Source organism: Haliotis rufescens, unplaced genomic scaffold, assembly GCF_023055435.1.
Source record: "Haliotis rufescens isolate VD_foot unplaced genomic scaffold, xgHalRufe1.0.p SCAF_12, whole genome shotgun sequence".
Lineage (NCBI taxonomy): Eukaryota > Metazoa > Mollusca > Gastropoda > Lepetellida > Haliotidae > Haliotis > Haliotis rufescens.
The window spans coordinates 3,860,656-3,881,968 of record NW_025963802.1 but is presented as its reverse complement, the minus strand read 5'-3'; the positions used below and the strand labels follow the sequence as shown (position 1 = coordinate 3,881,968).

Sequence of the window (21,313 nt, the reverse complement as noted above, 5' to 3'; positions counted from 1 at the left end):
CAGGATAATGCTTGAAAGAAAGCGTGAAGAGGAAACCTGTAGGTGCCAGTTTTTCTGAAAAATATCTAATAATCTTTGTTGAATGTATTTAAAAATAGCTTTTCATTACCGATGTCTTGTGAGATCCATACAAAAGTAAATTCAGTATTAAATGATATGCTTCTTACACCAGACACCCAATTCGTTTTCCCTTCATCATCCAATTGCTTTAGCATTTGGTAAGATTGAAATGGGTACCTATGAGCTTCTATTTGTAATAATTTTATCAACACGCAGCTGGCTATGAACAAGTCCTGCCATATTTGAAGCGTATTTACCAATGCTTAAAAAATACCTTAAAATACAAAGTATTAACTTTTTCAATGGATTCAAAATAGTTAATGCCCCAGCCGTATAACAAAATAGGTACAATTGTGCCATCATATATCGAAAAATGGTTGGTTGGTTTGTTGTTTTACCCCGCACTCAGCAATATTCCAGCTTCATGACGGTGGTCTGTAAATAATACGACCATACAATCCAGTGATTGACATCATGGGCATCGATCCACGCAATTGGGATCGATGACATGCTTCAACCAAGTCAACGAACCTGACCACCCGATCCCGTTAGTCGTCCGTTAGTCGCACAGTTAAATCACCCATCCTACAGTCCAGACTTAGCTCCCAGTGACTATTTACTGTTCCGGCACATGAAATCTGCCCTACGTGGAAGACGCTTCCAGGATGACGAGGACATAAAGGCTGCCACAGAGGCGTGGTTAGAGGGCCAATCTGAAGATTTCTATAAAACTGATATTAAAAGCTTCAAGGACAAATGGAATACGTGTATTGAGGTGAAAGGAGATTATATTGAAAAATGAAAGTGCAAAAGATATTCTGCGACTTGGTCTTATATTGAAGTTGCAAAACTTATTGAGAGGTATATGCACAGTAGATTATAATAATGAAAATATATGGTATAAGTCAAAATAAGGAATTGCATCGGACATCAGTATTGCCCCTGATGCGTCAAATTTGGAAATGTTCTCAACATGTCAAACATAAAACTTTTTGAAAGTTTTACTGAGGCCCTGATTGTTGTAATCTTGATCAAACAACTTCTGAGCAAGAGTCGTATGACGCTCTTTGAAATCTTGGTAGAAAGAGCATGCTCGGTAGTATCTCAAAAGTTGTGAAATGTCAACACAAAAGGCTGGAGCCGCTGGAATATTGCCCGACATGTGGAGAGGGTTTTGTCACCCTGAATCTTGCACAGATCTAAATACGAAACAGATGAGGCGGTGTAACTGGTCACCCATATTTCTAGGTCAGGTGGGTAAATCAGTGAAAGGGAATTTGCTATTTGATTGTTATTGAACGATATCAGATATCATCGATATAACTGAAGCTTAAGTTAAACTTCCTGGCCAAATTACCTTGTAACCACGTTTCATATTCATAATTCTTAAGCACATCAATATATATCGCCAAAAGGCATTCGACAATCTGTTTTTGCCTTCTGATCACATGATGTGACGTCACCGTATGTCATCGGAGTCAGATCTCAATTATAATCACCCCTGGCAAACTATATTTTCTGTTGTATATATATAGTCTACTGTCAGTCGTCAGTTTATTGCATGGTGATCAATTAGAGACAGCTGCAGTTCTTGTCGTTGCAATACCTCCTTGTGATAATCTCTACAGAACTGGGAATCAATCACTGACGAATCAAGACGATCATTGTCAAGTTCTTAAGTGCAACGGTTCCGACATATGATTTATAGCATACAGAATTAACTTTGATGCCAAGTGTGTGTTTAACTTTGTTAGGTGATTGATATAGTGCAGCACACGGTGTTGGAGTTGCAGGAGAACACCTCGCCCAGATACGCACAGCCTCCTAACATGGCGCAAGCCAACCTCATGGTTCTTGTTGCGACATCAGTCCTTCTTGGACTTGTCCACTCGCATGGTCCGAAAGCATCATTTGTGAAAAGTAAGTTCTTAAACAATACTGATTAACTACTGGTTCCTATGACGAAAGGGTCATTGCAACGTTTAAATGATTCTTTATTCTGAACAATTTCGTTATGGCTTTACTGTACTTATTTGTAAGCTTCTAGGATGTATAATGTACTAGAAACATGGAGCATAAAAAGCCTTCAATGATCAACTCAATAGGCCAAATTTTAAAATGGTGTTTTTTTCACGATTTAAAATGAGTAACATTCTGGACAAAGTCCATGAATCGAGATAATTTCTTGATCCTATGTTTTCATTCTTATTCATGCTCAAATTGTAGAAAAAATGCATTTCTTACACATTCTAACTTTATCCATGCTTTGGTTTAGTTGTTTAGCCAATGACGCTTCTGATAACATTCACTATTTGTTAAAATAGTGGGTCAAAGTCTGACTTTTAATAAGCATTTGTGATTTTTCGTTTGTTTCCATCAAAGATTCATCGGTTTTCAGTATGTACGTAAGATATGAGAAGAAAAGAAACAAAGGAATTAAAACTGATTAAAATACATATAAAACAGACGCTGATATGATGAACTGGTGTGACATGTGTACGTGTATGCGCATGCGTCCACTTGTATTATAAACAGGCCTCGATATTTCATATAGCTGTATTGTAATGTGACTTGTGATGTCTACGGTAGATGGAAATATTAAGATCCAAAGCAAATCGTCTGAAAGAATTATCATAGATTACGGGAAGGCGCTCGTGTAAGTGTATAGCAAATACTGAAATAGATACAGGGAGCTTCTAGGAATTTGTTTACAGTGTTGACAAGATCAGTAGCATATAACTCTGTTTAATGCCATGTTAATTAAAAAAGAACTACCTAAATACATACGCACGGAGAAAGCTTATTAACAAGGCAATATGTTTTATTGCATATGTCATATTTCAAAGTTTGACAATCTTGTCATCCCAGTGTACGAACCAAGGGCTTTCGGTTTGCTTGTTTGAGTATGATGAATAATGATAGATTGATGTAAGGCTTGTGCATTTCCTTTTGATTGACTGAATCTTCGGTCTTTTCGCATTTTTTTATCTTAAGATGACGCGAAAAGATGAATCATATACTTGTAGTTTTAATATTTTTTTAATAATCTTCAACCTGTGATAAATTATAACGACCAAACGACAATTATCATATTTTAAAGGTAAGTCACGTCAATTCAATATTTCAACATTACCTGTATTCGTTTTTCAGTTTTCCTTTCAGATAAAGCTCGTGGACAGAATTATATTGATGTACATTAATTTCGTGGAGCGTTTCTAGTGGTATATGTTTAAAAAAATAAATAAATAAGTAAAGTTGTATTTTAAATATGCGTTATACATCAAGGTGAGGTAAATAAAATGGGGCTTAACGTCGCGTCCAAGATTATTGCACTTATAAACCGACGTGCATGCACGTGTGTGTGTGTGGCTGCTTGTACTAGTCCGGACTAATGCCGCATTTATAGTGCTAGCCCACTGAGATACCATGCCGCAGTTTAACATGAACACCGACTCCGACCGACCAGTCCTCGTTTTAGCCCCTTAATGCCGAGCGCCAGACAGGGTAACAAGTACCATTTTTTAACGTTCTAACCTTGAACCTTCCGCTCCTCGGGTGGACGCTCTACATACATCAAGGGGGCGGAAGAGTAGCTCAGTGGTTAAAGCGTTCGCCCATAACGCTAAACGCACAGGTTCATAGTGACCATGGATACATTGCGTGGAGCCCATTTCTGGTTTCTGATATATTGCTTAAATCGGCATCAGATTCAGTTCATCTACTCACTTGGTCAACACAAAGAACATGTCAGCCCTGCGGGTGTACCTAACCACAGACTACAGGTGATGTCAAGAATTATCCCCCAATTATAAACTCCATTCCGAGATTGTATTCTGGAACCTATGTATGAAGAAACTACATGTATGTATATTTATGTAGTATTCTGCATTTACTCGTGCCAGTAAGACAAAGAACATTGATCAAGATGTTCAAGAGAAACCCTGGTCATGTGTTTTGACTCTCATCCAAACATGATGTACTTTTACCAGGAACAATAAAAAAAAAAAAAAGTAAAAAAAAATAAAATAAAAAAAAGATGTTCAAGAGTTCAGATGGTTCGAAGGTCTGTTCATCTGCTAATTAGAGTGGCCTTTTTAATATGTCTACTGTTACTGCATCTTGGTCTACGTTGACCTGTTCAATCCATCTATACTGTACAACGTTGTGGGTTGAAATCAGTTGATCTGCCTAAGAAAATCTTCCATGATTATTTCCAAACAAATGTGTCCATGGTGTTTCAATATTTTTTAATGCGCATTTTCTTGTTTCTTGTGTCAGCTCTCGGTGTGTATCGGTTGTAGGATACTGTGACACGTGCCTGCTGGAGACGGGACAAGGCTACTACAGAGTGCCCGGATATTGCAACGTCTTCGCCCATTGCGCAGCCAAAAGCCAGGAGTTGCAGACGTGCGCAGCGGGGACTTTTTTTGATGGCAAGAAGTGTCGTCATGCGGTGGACGTTGATTGTAAAGACGGTAGGGTCTGATGGAACTGATTAAATATCAGGCAGTGTTACACTATTTCAATACTTCTGAATCACACTTATTCTTTCAAGGGGTGTGAGGTTTCTCGGTAGCGGCCCGGTGGGATGGGCAAATGGTTGATGTCACTATCGCACCCATTGGCTTGTCACGCCCAACATTCGGGTTTGATGCCCCACATGGAAACAACGCGTGTACCCATTCTTGGTGTCTGCAGCGGTGATAATGCTGGAATAATTTCACATTTGTTTTACCAAGTTTTTTTTATCAACGGTTCGTTCACCTGAATTTATACGAGGGGAGGCTCTCTTTCAACAGTTGCTCACACTATCAATCACTGGGTTGCAGGCTGCCGTCATATAGCTTGAATTTTGCTTTAGTTCGGCGTTAAACAACAAACACCTAACAACAAACATATAATGGCAATCTGCTGCTTATAATCTTTTCACGAAATCACTGAGACCAATCAGTGGAGTAGCGGCGCTGGCAGCGTGCCGTGGTAGGCATTCCACCGTCTACATACACCGTGAACAATCTCTTGCTATGATAACACATTGTTTTTATATTACATACCGTATTCGACGTAATAAGCGCCCCGCTGTAATAAGCGCCCTTTCGCGATATTTGCTAATATATTTGCTAGTGAACAATCCCAATTAACACCCCTTCCGACTGATCAATGTGCACAAGACTTATTGATTCTTGTACAATACTCAGTCGTGTGTTATATGCACCCTTAAATGTGGGCAATTACATTCTGGAAAATATATCTGTCGTGTATGGTACGCACATATTTTTCTTTTGTATTATTTCAGGCTGTCAGCATAAACTACGAAATTAACAATTTTTCAACTCTGTTTTTGTTCTCACCAAGATCATATTCTAATAAGAGCCCACTTTTTCCAATTTTAAGAGCGCCCCGGGCGCTTATTAGGTCGAATACGGTATATTTTAATATTTCAAAATTTAAGAACAAAAAACTGTCACAAAATTATATTTATAATTAAGAGCATGTGGAACAATTAATTACTAACGAATAAACATTTTGAGTTTGGCTTCATTTAGAATGGACTGTGCATTTTTATAGTTTGCACATCGGTTCCTCGTTTCATACAATAATGAACCGAAAACTCTTAATAATTAAACTTCACAATAAAAACCATGTGGTCTCAACAATAGTTGAATGACAAACAATCATATAAATACAAACAGATACACATGAGAAGATCGATCAACATTCCTGGCGTAGGAAAACATTTTGTGTCGTGACATGTGTCTGATGACTTGTAAAATTAGTAACTTTAACTGGCACGCCTAAAAGTGTTAGTAGCCAATCAACGCAAATTAGTATAAAAAGAACGAAGAACCGTGAACAAATACAACTCATTATTAACATTAGCAAGTTACTCCAGGGACTTTGGTATAATACAAAGGGAGACAATTCCTAACTGGAGCATGCTCTTCGATCAGCTGCCCCTGGGTTAGCAAGGGTCATTGCTGTAGCTTGCAGATACTTTCCCCACTTTGAATCTTAAAGGTCCGTTGTTTGACACTAAATTCCGCAGAAATTTGTATTTAGGCTATGGGCTCGATAGTTGTGGATCGCTATCTAGAGTAACAATATTTCTGATATTAAATCTGATATTTGAATCTTAAAGGTCCGTTGTTTGACACTAACTTCCGCAGAAATTTGTATTTAGGCTATGGTCTCGATAGTTGTGGATCGCTATCTAGAGTAACAATATTTCTGATATTAAATCGATGATATTTTCGTCGTGTTTTGGAAGTAGATGGCGATTGTAGCCGAAGCTGAATATCGCCATCTCATGGCTTAACAGTACTTGTAGCGATAAGATCTTTTTGTGCAAGTGGACCCAGGTAGAAGGCGACAGAGGAATCCTTCAAGTTGCACTGGGAACTCCGACATTCCATTGTGGTGAAAGTAGTCCGTCTCGGTGTGCGTGGCTTATTGTTTTACATTCATTGCGAAATTGAGCCATTGTAAGACCCACCAATCACCATGTGCTGTTTGATGCTAGACCCTTGTAAGACCCACCAATCACCATGTTCTGTTTAATGTGAGACCCTTGAAAGACCCACCAATCACCATGTTCTGTGTAATGCTAGACCCTTGTAAGACCCACCAATCACCATGTTCTGTTCAATGTGAGACCCTTGAAAGACCCACCAATCACAATGTGCTGTTTGATGCTAGACCCTTGTAAGACCCACCGATCACCTTGTTCTGTTTAATGTGAGACCCTTGAAAGACCCACCAATCACCATGTTCTGTGTAATGCTAGACCCTTGTAAGACCCACCAATCACCATGTTCTGTTCAATGTGAGACCCTTGTAAGACCCACCAATCACCATGTTCTGTGTAATGCTAGACCCTTGTAAGACCCACCAAACACCAAGTTCTGTTTGATGCTAGACCCTTGTAAGACCCACCAATCACCATGTTCTGTTCAATCATAGACCCTTGTACGATCCACCAATCACCATGTTCTGTTCAATCTTAGACCCTTATAAGACCCTTGTAAGATCCACCAATCACCATGTTCTGTTCAATGTTATACCCTTGTAAGACCCACCAATCACCATGTTCTGTTCAATGTTAGACCCTTCTGTTCAATGTTAGACCCTTGTAAGACCCACCAATCACCATGTTCTGTTCAATGTGAGACCCTTGAAAGACCCACCAATCACCATGTGCTGTTTGATGCTAGACCCTTGTAAGACCCACCAATCACCATGTTCTGTTTAATGTGAGACCCTTGAAAGACCCACCAATCACCATGTTCTGTGTAATGCTAGACCCTTGTAAGACCCACCAATCACCATGTTCTGTTTAATGTGAGACCCTTGAAAGACCCACCAATCACCATGTTCTGTGTAATGCTAGACCCTTGTAAGACCCACCAATCACCATGTTCTGTTCAATGTGAGACCCTTGAAAGACCCACCAATCACAATGTGCTGTTTGATGCTAGACCCTTGTAAGACCCACCGATCACCTTGTTCTGTTTAATGTGAGACCCTTGAAAGACCCACCAATCACCATGTTCTGTGTAATGCTAGACCCTTGTAAGACCCACCAATCACCATGTTCTGTTCAATGTGAGACCCTTGTAAGACCCACCAATCACCATGTTCTGTGTAATGCTAGACCCTTTTAAGACCTACCAAACACCAAGTTCTGTTTGATGCTAGACCCTTGTAAGACCCACCAATCACCATGTTCTGTTCAATCATAGACCCTTGTACGATTCACCAATCACCATGTTCTGTTCAATCTTAGACCCTTATAAGACCCTTGTAAGATCCACCAATCACCATGTTCTGTTCAATGTTATACCCTTGTAAGACCCACCAATCACCATGTTCTGTTCAATGTTAGACCCTTCTGTTCAATGTTAGTCCCTTGTAAGACCCACCAATCACAATGTTCTGTTCAATGTTAGACCCTTGTAAGACCCACCAATCACCATGTTCTGTGTAATGCTAGACCCTTGTAAGACCCACCAAACACCAAGTTCTGTTTGATGCTAGACCCTTGTAAGACCCACCAATCACCATGTTCTGTTCAATCATAGAACCTTGTACGATCCACCAATCACTATGTTCTGTTCAATCTTAGACCCTTATAAGACCCTTGTAAGACCCACCAATCACCATGTTCTGTTTGATGCTAGACCCTTGTACGACCCACCAACCACTATGTTCTGTTTGATGCTAGACCCTTATAAGACCCACAAATCGCTATGTTCTGTTTAATGTTAGACCGGGACGGTCGGGTAGCCTAGTGGTTAAAGCGTTGGCTCGTCATGCCGAAAACCCGGGTTCGATTCCCGACATGGGTACAATGTGTAAGGCCCATTCCTGGTGTCCCCCGCCGTGATATTGCTGGAATATTGCTAAAAGCGGCGTAAAACCATACTCACTCACTCACTCACTCACTCACTAATGTTAGACCCTTGTAAGACCCGTCAACCACCATGTTCTGTTTCATGTGAGATCTTTGTAAGACCCAGCAATCACCATGTTCTGTTTGATGTTAGATCCCTGCAGGCAGCATCCTCCTGGCTACACTTACTCCGACGGCGCCTACTGCTACGGCTACTACGTATGTCAGAAACGACGATCCGTTTACCATCGCTGTCGCCAAGGCTTTTCTTTCAACGGTAAACGTTGCATTCCGGATCGTGCCTGTAAACAATATTCGTGGAAACATCAGGGCGTTGGTGAGTATTTTATTTTCATACCAAGATTACAGAGAGCGTCATACGACTCTTGCTTGTTTGATCAAGGTTACAACATTTAAGGCCTCAATAAAGCTTTTAAAAGGTTTTATGGAAGACATGGGGGTGACATTTCCAAATTTGACGCATCGGGGACAAAAATAATGTCCGATGCAATTCCCTATTTTGACTTGTACCATATTTTCCCGTGTTTCTTCAGGTGAATACTTTACTTGCCTTTGCATGTGTTTGTGACGGGTGCCGCCGGTGGGGCAGGATACGCTCTCCTTTTCGCGAACACCTGGTATCATCACTATTTGATAGTGATTCATAAATATATGCTCATGATATAGTTTGAATCGTACAGTCGACTCTTTGGAAAGGATTTTATTTATATTCATATATTCTTTTACTTCGATTATGGACCATATTATTGGTGATTGAAATTAACAACATAATTATGAAAATTATGACCTTTTGTATAGACATCCTTTGAAACAAATATCGCCGGAGTGAAGTAAATACCACAGCGGACTGATTAACAAGGGTTACGTTAAAGATTCAAGATATTCTTGAATACTCAGAGGTGAGGTGAAATGGGTTTTAACGTCGCGTCCAAGATTATTGCACTTATGTAGCGACGTGCATGCACGTGTATGTATGTGTGTGGCTGCTTGTACTAGTCCGGACTGATGCCGATTTATAGTGCTAGCTCACTGAGATACCATGCCGCAGTTTAACATGAATACCCAACTCAGACACAGTATACTGACTCCGAGCCAACCAGTCCTTGTTTTAGCCCCTTAATGCCGAGCGCCAGACAGGGTAACAACAAGTACCATCTTTTAACGTCTTTTGGTATGACGCGGTCGGGGATCAAACCCCGGACCTTCCGCTTTCCGGGCGGACGCTCTACCACTAGACCACGGAGGCGGTCCGGTAACCTCTGAAATATTTGCATGAAACATTTACAGTCGCTTGTGATGTCATGGACCCTCGTACATTATCAGACAGCTCATGCATGAACTGGTTATTAATTTTTACCACCACCTACTACCTACTACTACTACTACTACTACTACTACTACTACTACTACTACTACTACTACTACTACCTCAACTTCTACTACTACTGCTGCTGCTGCTGCTACTACTACTACTATCCAGATTTGATTATTTATAGGCCACCGTCATATAGCTGCACTGAGCAATATTGTAGCTAATACTCCGTTGACATAAATAATCGATTCTGGATCAGACAATCCAGTGATTGATGTTGTACAAGGATCCACACCGTCGGAATACCACGATACTCCAGTGGTAGTAGTAGTAGTAGTAGTAGTAGTAGTAGTAGTAGTAGTAGTAGTAGTTGTGGTAGTAGTAGTAGTGGTAGTAGTAGTAGTAGTAGTAGTAGTAGTAGTAGTAGTATTAGTAGTAGTAGTAGTAGTAGTAGTGGTAGTAGTAGTAGTAGTAGTAGTAGTAGTAGTAGTAGTAGTAGTAGTAGTAGTAGTAGTAACATTACTGTTATCATCATCACCATCATCATCATCTTCATGCGTTGGTGTTCATGTCCAGGTTGCCCCCCACATGTCAACCCCTTCCCCGGGGATGCCACAAAGTACTACATCGAGGGGGCGGGCGGGGTGCTGTACAAGATGCCCTGTCCTTCGGGCCTGCTGTTCAACCCCAAAAAGTGCGTCTGTGACTGGGGATTTCACCCTCCAAAATACAGTGAGTGTCTTATTTAACTAGTCTGGCTAAAATGTGTGCTGATATTCACCGCGATCAGCATTATCATTGAAAACTGGACAATGAAGACTTGGTCAGATCCTCATTGTCGGGGAACGATGACAAAATGAATCCACCAGGTAATAACTCCCTCCCCTTGTAGTTAAGTGATTGTTTGTCAGTTTATACCTTCCCTGTATATTTTGTAAATGCTTTACTTGTTTTCATGTGATTTTTTGGCAGCTGACATGTTTTTATGTTCGGCTACGGTAACAACTCCATGGTTTCTACCAAGGACATGAAAGACTGATAAATCTCTTTGTGTTCACTAATCGCTCTTGTCAAGTGACAACTTCGAGAGAGAACAACGATTACCGTTATTTGTTCTGTATTTGTACTTGGCACCAGTAGAAACTGTGCGAATGATATGATAAAATATGACTTGGGACATATAAGGTGTGACTACGTCAAGTAACAGCGTTGAAGTGGATTAAAGCCGTATTGGCGGTACATGTTTTGGATGTCCTCTCAGAAGCGTTCGTGTCATGCTGTAATTAAGGCGTCTGACAACAAACAAACACGTAATTTATTTATGCAAATATTGTGCGGGTGCTCCCTGTAGGAAAGGACATGTTTACCCTTTTCACGAACACCAGGTGTCCATTCATATAATTTTCACCGTCATTTTGACTTTTACGCCAAAGGAAATCTGTTTCGGCGGATAATCGAGGTTATTCTCTGGCGTTGACGGTTTATGTATACAAATATGAAAGACATTAACACATAACTGTGGTTGTGAAGCACTCATATAGTCTTTTGTTGCCAAGTTTATAAGTTATTGTTGGAATAATCAATACGCAATAACACGGAAAGTCATATTACATGAGAACAATGATTGATGGACGTGCATATTCCGGCGTTCACGTTATAAATTTCACGCCCTTGATTGTTCTATTGTACTGGCCATACTTGTATATAATCCCACTTTTCGCGAACACCTGGTGTCATCACTGATTTTCAGTGGCCCAGTCATATAATTTCCACAGCTATTTGCCCTTTACGCCAATTGGAATCTGTTTCGGCAGAAAATCTAGGATGTTTTTTCTCTGCATTGATTTATGTTCAATTGCTAGACTTGCTATTTTATGAATACGTCAATACGACGTGGGACGTCAAAAACATAACTTAATTGTCGTCAATTATTGCAGGGTGTTCAGCACTATTCAACTTCAAGTTCACTGGAAACACACTTGACGAATACAACAAGGCGTCCCTGACAACATGCGGTCCAGTCACTCCCTATCATGAGAAGGCTCAATTCGGGAAGGGAGGCTACGCTGTTATCTGGATGATGGACGGCCTTGACCTTGACTCGATGTTTGCCTTGTCCTTCGACTTTCAATATCTTGGCAAAGAGAAAGGAGAGGTTGCTCTCTTGGGCAACGATTTTAAGGACGATTTGTACTTCACTTTGAAGGTGACCCTTGACACCATCAGAGGAGAGATTATTGCGCGAATTGAGTGTAAAGATGGAAGAAAACTGGCCCTTGTTGTCAAGGGCGTGGTGAGTATATATACGACCTGTAAGACAATGCTATATGCAAAGAATATTTTGAACATTTTTTTTGTATTACATGTATGTGTGAAACTATGCTAGCATGTTATTGGTCCATCATTGTTATTTATAGTAGTGATGTATAGTCCTAATCTGGCGATTTAAAACCATTCATCATCCAGATTTAAAGGGGCGGTCGGGTAGCCTAGTGGTTAAAGCGTTCGCTCGTCACGCCAAAGACCCGGGTTCGATTCTCCCCATGGGTACAATGTGTGAAGCCCATTTCTGGTGTGATATTGCTAAAAGCGGCATAGACCCATACTCACTCACTCCAGATTTAAATCCATCCATCCATCCAGTCTTTCATCCATCATCTCAAAAATACTGTTATATGAAATACCGATTTGTTTGTTTGTTGTTTGTCGTAAGTAGCGACTAACAGGATCGTTTGGACAGGCTTGTTGACTTGGTTGATACTTTTCATCGTAGATCGATGTTCATGATGTCAATCTCTGGATTGTCAAGTCCAGACTTGATTATTTACAAACCGCCGTCACATAGCTGGAATATTGTTGAGTGCGGCATTGAACAACAATCAACAAAGCGTTAATGATAGTCAACTGGATCTAAGTCAAGCGGTTCATCCGATAACTGGATATGCATATATTTTACTTCAACTTTCCACTGAGGCAGTAGGATTAACCGTATCGTAACCTTGACCTTTATTTCTTATTGGTGCTTACAGTTGGATATACTCACAGTTTAATGAACACCTAGTGTCTACACTGTTACCGTGATTCACGATTTTTGTTCAGGTCTGACTATAATATACCATAGTGTGACTACTATTATAATATACCATAGTGTAACTACTATCATAATATACCATAGTGTGACTACGATTATATTATACCATAGTGTGACTTTTATTATAATATACCATAGTGTGACTACTATTATAATGTACCATAGTGTGACTACTATTATAATATACCATAGTGTGACTACTATTATAATATACCATAGTGTGACTACTATTATAATATACCATATTGTGACTACTATTATAATATACCATAGTGTGACTACTATTATAATATACCATAGTGTGACTACGATTATAATATACCATAGTGTGACTACTATTATAATATACCATAGTGTGAATACGATTATAATATACCATAGTGTGACTCCTATTATAATATACCATAGTGTGACTACTATTATAATATACCATAGTGTGACTCCTATTATAATATACCATAGTGTGACTACGATTATAATATACCATAGTGTGACTACGATTATAATATACCATAGTGTGACTACTATTACAATATACCATAGTGTGACTATGATTATGTTAAACCATAATGTGACTACTATTATAATATACCATAGTGTGACTACTATTATAATATACCATAGAGTGACTACGATTATAATATACCATAGTGTGACTACTATTATAATATACCATAGTGTGACTAATATTATAATATACCATAGTGTGACTACGATTATAATATACCATAGTGTGACTACTATTATAATATACCATAGTGTGACAACGATAATAATATACCATAGTGTGACTACTATTATAATATATCATAGTGTGACTACTATTATAATATACCATAGTGTGACTACGATTATAATATACCATAGTGTGACTACTATTATAATATACCATAGTGTGACTACTATTATAATATACCATAGTATGACTACGATTATAATATACCATAGTGTGGCTACTAATATAATATACCATAGTGTGACAACGATTATAATATACCATAGTGTGACTACGATTATAATATACCATAGTGTGGCTACTATTATAATATACCATAGTGTGACTACGATTATAATATACCATACTGTGACTACGATTATAATATACCATAGTGTGACTACTATTATAATATACCATAGTGTGACTACTATTATAATATACCATAGTGTGACTACTATTATAATATACCATAGTGTGACTACGATTATAATATACCATACTGTGACTACTATTATAATATACCATAGTGTGACTACTATCATAATATACCATAGTTTTTACTACGATTATAATATACCATAGTGTGACTACGATTATAATATACCATAGTGTGACTACTATTATAATATACCATAGTGTGACTACTATTATAATATACCATAGTGTGACTACGATTATAATATACCATAGTGTGACTACGATTATAATATACCATAGTGTGACTACTTCTAAAATATATCAACGCGTGAGAACGGCCAAATGTGCCACAGTTTTACTACGACAATGATATGTCATGTTCTGAATATCGACTACAACATGCCAGAATGTGATTACGAATATAATATATTAACGCTTCGCGTCGTCCACAAAATCAAAGTTTTACTACGCCTATTATATGCCCTAGTCTGTTTACGATCACAACGCGCACGTCGTTACTGTAGTGTGCCTACGACTACCAAACGCAATCGTATGCCTACGTTCTATAATCTACAATAATTTGACAAAGACCATATGACGTATAAACGCACAAGCACAGTGTTACCGACTGGGGAATTGTCAGCTGTCAGTCCTTACCAGCTGGGTGTTTTAAGAGGACATTTATGTCAGATCACTTTTAGTAATTTTGACAGTGATAATATATTACTGTAACTGTACACCTGTATTCGTGTTAAATGACGTTTTCATGTTCTCGCTGGCACCAGGGGCTTTTGTGTAGTAATACTCTATCAGGTACGCGATAAGTGAAGCTCATGTCTCCTAATAACACATTTACTTAAACTTGTAAAAGAGTAAAACCAGTTACAGTAAAGTACGGTTATAACGAACTCAAAGGGACCACTAATTTTAGTTCGTTATAACCGTAGTTCGTTATAAGCATATATACAGCATAACTACATCATATAGTCGGGACCTAAAAGTAAGTTCGTTATATCCGTCAGTTCGTTATAGGCGTGTTCGTTATAACCGTAGTTAACTGTACTTGTAAATTAACTGCAGATTTCTAGCATATTATCGTGTACTAACCATAACTTTTAGATGAGATCTTTATTGAACACGATTCTGTCCAATGAGATATACAGTACTCTCAGTATTTCAGTCTTCTGTTTCCTTTACCATGAATGTCGGTTTACTAATAAGAGGTTGTTAAATACACAGTATCATTGTCAGCGTAGAATTGCAATGAACTGAACTGTACTCGACTTTATTTCTCTTGCCCGCCATTATCAGTAGGCGAATCAAACAGTAGTTAGTACACACCACAAAATAATAATTAACAGCAGAAGAAATACGTTTCTTCTGCCGACGTCACTTCCTGTTGGTGCATTTTCTTCTATTTCTTTTGATTATATAATGTATAGTTTAAAGACTTTCTGGTGACGTATTACGGGAATAAAGGCTATAACTATTATTTTAGTGTTGTGGTGTGTTGATACCGTAGGTTTCAGTAAACAGTTTTGTTTAACGCCATTTGAACAGTATTTCAATATTACATGACAGTATTCTAACTCAAATTATTATTTAAAAAAAAATATTTTCCCCATTTTAATGATATATTCGAGTGAGGGTTTATATTGGTCTTTTAATAGATACTTATTGATTGAGCCATGACGTATCAATATCCCAATTGGAACTAAATGTATAGGAAATGCCAGTACAATACAGGTTTTGTAATCATACAGAATCCAACCATTGGTGTTACCTTTCAAAAAGGTCTTGTAAAGAACTTTGTACAGTGAGGAAGTTAACTTGCTATATTTCATTTTAGTCTAGCCAGGAAATATATGGTTCAAGTCTTGGCTAGGGTATGTAAAGCTGCACTACCTACTCTCCGTACTGTAACGACGTTGTGTATGTTTCTCCAGGCACCGAACGTGAAGCATCGGGTGTGGCTGTCCAAATACAAGCATGCCATACTCCTGAAGGTGGACAACCTACCCTCCGTCAGAGTTAGCCACGGTACGTAGCTACAAACGCTGCAGCTGTATGTTACAGCAGTATGTGTATGTTACAGTAATGGGTATATGTTACAGTAATGTATAAATGTTACAGTAATGTGTAAATGTTACAGTAATATGTATATGTTACAATAAAGTATATATGTTACAGTAATGTATATATTTTACAATTACGTGTATATGTTACAGTAATATATATATGTTACAATAAAGTATATATGTTACAGTAATGTGTATATGTTACAGTTATGTGTATATGTTACAGTAATATGTATATGTTACAGTAATATGTATATGTTACAGTAATATATATATGTTACAGTAAAGTATATATGTTACAGCAATGTATATATGTTACAGTAATGTTTATATGTTACAGTAATGTATACATGTTACAGTAATGTGTATATGTTACAGTAATATGTATATGTTACAGTTGAGTATATATGTTACAGTAATATGTATACGTTACAATAATGTGTATATGTTACAGTCATGTGTACGTTACAGTAATGTATATATGTTACAGTAATGCCTATATGTTACAGTAATGTCTCTATGTTTCAGTTATGTGTATATTACAGTAATTCATATATGTTACAGTAATGTGTATATGTTACAGTAATATGTATATGTTACAGTAAAATATATATGTTACAGCAATGCATGTATGTTACAGTAAAGTGTATATGTCACAGTAATGTGTATATGTGACAGTAATTTATATCCTACAGTAATGTGTATATGTTACAGTAAAGTATATATGTTACAGGAATGTGTATATGTTACAGTAATGTGTATATGTGACAGTAATTCATATCCTACAGTAATGTGTATATGTTACAGTAAAGTATATATGTTACAGGAATGTGTATATGTTACAGTAATGTGTATATGTTACAGTCCTATATATATGTTACAGTCCTGTGTATATGTTACAGTAATGAATATATGTTAATGTAAATGTAATTTGTATATTACAGCAATGTGTATATATTTCATAAATATGTATATGTTACAGCAATGTGTATGTTACAGTTATGTGTACATGTTATTGTAATGTGTATTTTACAGCAATGTGTAAACGTTATAGCAAAGTTTATATGTTACAGTAATGTTTCATGTCACAGTAATGTGTATATGTTACAGTAACGTGCATACGAGAGTAAATGAAAACGATTACGGCCTCATAGATATCGAAACAAAATTCGATTATTTTACTTAAGTGAAAAAAAACGTAATGCCGTACTTTTTTTCATGCCTTCATTATTCAAGACCCAAAATAAGGAAAGGTGAGGTGAGGTAAAATAAAGTTTTGCGTGGCGTTCAAGATTATTTCACCCATTTAACGACCTGCATGCATGCCTGCCTACCACGGAGGCGGTCGACTTAAGAGGAAGAAGCATTGCACCAAAAACGCAATACAATAATCGACATTTTAACATTTGGTTTCCCGTCTCACCGAGGGACTTTGTAAAGGTGTCATTTCACTCATGCAACAATCAAAACAAATAGCATCTTAATCATGCCACGAGATGAGACCAACCTGTTACCTGGTAATGTCACCTATATTATGGATAACAGTGCCTATATATTTCCTATGTACAGACCAACCTGTTACCTGGTAATGTCACCTATATTATGGATAACAATGACTATATATTTCCTATGTACAGAACAAACTGTTACCTGGTAATGTCACCTATATTATGGATAACAATGGCTATATATTTCCTATGTACAGACCAAACTGTTACCTGGTAATGTCACCTATATTATGGATAACAATGACTATATATTTCCTATGTACAGAACAAACTGTTACCTGGTAATGTCACCTATATTATGGATAACAATGACTATATATTTCCTATGTACAGAACAAACTGTTACCTGGTAAAATCACATATATTATGGATAACAATGCCTATATATTTCCTATGTACAGCTCCTGGCATCAAGATCAAGCATTCACCTTTAATCATCGGCAAGACGCATGGCTGTAAAGGCTTCGTCGGCTTCATGGACAATGTAAGATCTCCCTACAGTAAATGTATCTTCTTGCATGTACACCATCGTCAGAAGTACCTATAAACGAAACATATATTTTCTAGCTTATCCTTATAAACCATCGTCAACAGGAACAGGACACACTAGTTACTACAAACAGGTATTAACACATATAAGTCACTACAAACAGGTATTAATACACATTAGTCACTACAAACAGGTATTAACACACATTAGTCACTACAAACAGGTATTAATACACATTGGTCACTGCAAACAGGTATTAACACACATTAGTCACTACAAACAGTCATTAACATGCACGAGTCACTACAAACAGTCATTAACACACACTAGTTACTACAAACAATCATTAACACACACCAGTCACTACATAAAGTCATTAACACACACTAGTCACTACAAACAGGCATTAACACACACTAGTCACTACAAACAGGCATTTACACACACTAGTCACTACAAACAGGCATTAACATACACTAGTCACTACAAACAGTAATTAACACACACCAGTCTGTACAAACAGTCATTAACACAAATTAGTCACTACAAACAGTCATTAACCCAAATAAGTCACTACAAACAGGCATTAACACATACTAGTCACTACAAACAGGTATTAACACTCACTAGTCACTACAAACAGTAATTAACACACACTAGTCACAACAAACAGGCATTTACACACACTAGTCACTACAAACAGTAATTAACACACACTAGTCACTACAAACAGGCATTAACACACACTAGTCACTACAAACAGTAATTAACACACACTAGTCACTACAAACAGTCATTAACACAAATTAGTCACTACAAACAGTCATTAGCACAAATTAGTCACTACAAACAGGCATTAACACACACTAGTCACCACAAACAGGCAATGACACACACTAGTCACTACAAACAGGCAATAACACACACTAGTCACTACAAACAGGCAATAACACACACTAGTCACTACAAACAGGCAATAACACACACTAGTCACTACAAACAGTCATTAACACATACTAGTCACTACAAACAGGCATTAACACATACTAGTCACTACAAACAGTAGTTAACACACACCAGTCACTACAAACAGTCATTAACACAAATTAGTCACTACAAACAGTCATTAACACAAATTAATCACTACAAACAGGCATTAACACACACTAGTCACAACAAACAGGTATTAACACACACTAGTCACTACAAACAGTAATTAACACACACCAGTCACTACAAACAGTAATTAACACACACTAGTTACTACAAACAGTCATTAACACAAATTAATCACTACAAACAGGCATTAACACACACTAGTCACAACAAACAGGCATTAACACACACTAGTCACTACAAACAGTAATTAACACACACCAGTCACTACAAACAGTAATTAACACACACTAGTTACTACAAACAGTAATTAACACAGACTAGTTACTACAAACAGTCATTAACACACCCTAGTCACTGCAAACAGTAATTTACACACACTAGTTACTACAAACAATCATTAACACACACCAGTCACTACAATCAGTCATTACCACACACTAGTCACTACAAACAGGCATTAACACACACTAGTCACTACAAACAGTAATTAACACACACTAGTTACTACAAACAGGTATTAACACACACTAGTCACCACAAACAGGCAATAACACACACTAGTCACTACAAACAGGCAATAACACACACTAGTCACTACAAACAGGCAATAACACACACTAGTCACTACAAACAGGCAATAACACACACTAGTCACTACAAACAGGCAATAACACACACTAGTCACTACAAACAGGTATTAACACACACTAGTCACTACAAACAGGTATTCACAGTTTCACACACCCCACCCTTGGCACATCTAACGTGTACCGGCTACTGTGAAGACATGTACTTTGGTCTGATGAATGATAATGATGAAGACGTGGATGTAACAAAGTACATTCCGATTAGTGCTCTTTTTGGATTTGTCATAAAATTCTTTTTATTAGGCATTATTTTTTTTAACGTGACTGTTCGATTAGTTGTAGCGATACACATCATAAATCGTAGCATTCATTGTCCTCGTAAATATTTGCCTGTCAATAATGATTGAGTTGTTGTGTTGTGAGTCTATATACACACTGTAAAAGTAGTTTAAACCGCCAATGAATGATCACCGCTGTAAACAGAGAGACAAACAGACAGGGCAACGTGGTTGCATTATAATATTATTTAAGTTTCTGAACGTTTCGATCGGCAGTTTTCAAACTGTCACAGGGACATCGGACTTCCTCAAAGTGTTTGCGTGAAAATGTCTTTTAAACTTGAAATTTCCTTGATAAAAATAGGCCCAGTTCAATCTTATATACTATATTTAGAAAACTTATTTTTTTAAGAGAACCCGGTTGAGCTGGACATGCTTAACCTTTTCGCGAACACCTGTAGTCATCACTGATTTTCATTGATCTGTTCATATAAGTGTAATCACTATTTTGCCATTTACGTTCTAAGGAATCTGTTTCGGCGTATATTCGACAGTGATAATTTTCTGGAGTTTTTAACGTTTTTAACATGTATAAAGAGAGATATGTTTATAGTCGTGCCATTATTTTGTTATGCCGTTATTTACTATCATCTTGTGTATTCGGGCCATCTACACATGCTTGTCGTAACGAGCTGTTCACTACCTATCACACTTAGCTATCTGTGTTGCAGATCCGACTGACAAGATGTCCAGAACAGGTGGCCACGCCTCACATGTAACGTACAAATGACGGTTAACCTCGGATATTGGAAACCCTTTCCACGACGCTAACATCAAGCAGCGGCGGCGTTAAGAATGTTTCTCCACCCAGTGACATAACCTTTGTGCCAGTTGTTCACTGCTGCCACAGGGAGCTTTGCTCATACTGTGGTAGTGGCTTATTTTTCCAAGAACACCCCCTTTACAGTTTCAATAAATACACATATTTGTCTGGTATCGTCATTTTGTATTTGATCGAGGGGTCACTATAGCTCCGTGTCAGATCACAACTAGCACTGTGTCCGGTCACAACCAACCCCGTGTCAGATCACAGCTAGCACCGTCACAACCAACCCCGTGTCAAATCACAGCTAGCACCGTCACAACTAACTCCGTGTCAGGTCACAGCTAGCACCGTGTCACGTCACAACCAACCCCGTGTCAGATCACAGCTAGCACCGTCACAACAAACCCCGTGTCAGATCA

The 21,313-nt window shown here is 37.9% G+C and overlaps 1 protein-coding gene across 1 annotated transcript; it reads left to right on the top strand.

Annotated features, from left to right (window-relative positions):
* Positions 1 to 1,614: 1,614 nt before the first annotated feature.
* On the top strand, positions 1,615 to 21,064 carry LOC124138074. Its single transcript, XM_046504593.2, has 8 exons — positions 1,615 to 1,980; positions 4,362 to 4,535; positions 8,604 to 8,786; positions 10,359 to 10,514; positions 11,720 to 12,075; positions 15,955 to 16,048; positions 17,996 to 18,078; positions 20,800 to 21,064. Exons 1-8 carry the CDS (start codon positions 1,890 to 1,892, stop codon positions 20,845 to 20,847), a joined length of 1,185 nt encoding a protein of 394 aa, XP_046360549.1. The 5' UTR covers positions 1,615 to 1,889; the 3' UTR covers positions 20,848 to 21,064.
* Positions 21,065 to 21,313: the final 249 nt, after the last annotated feature.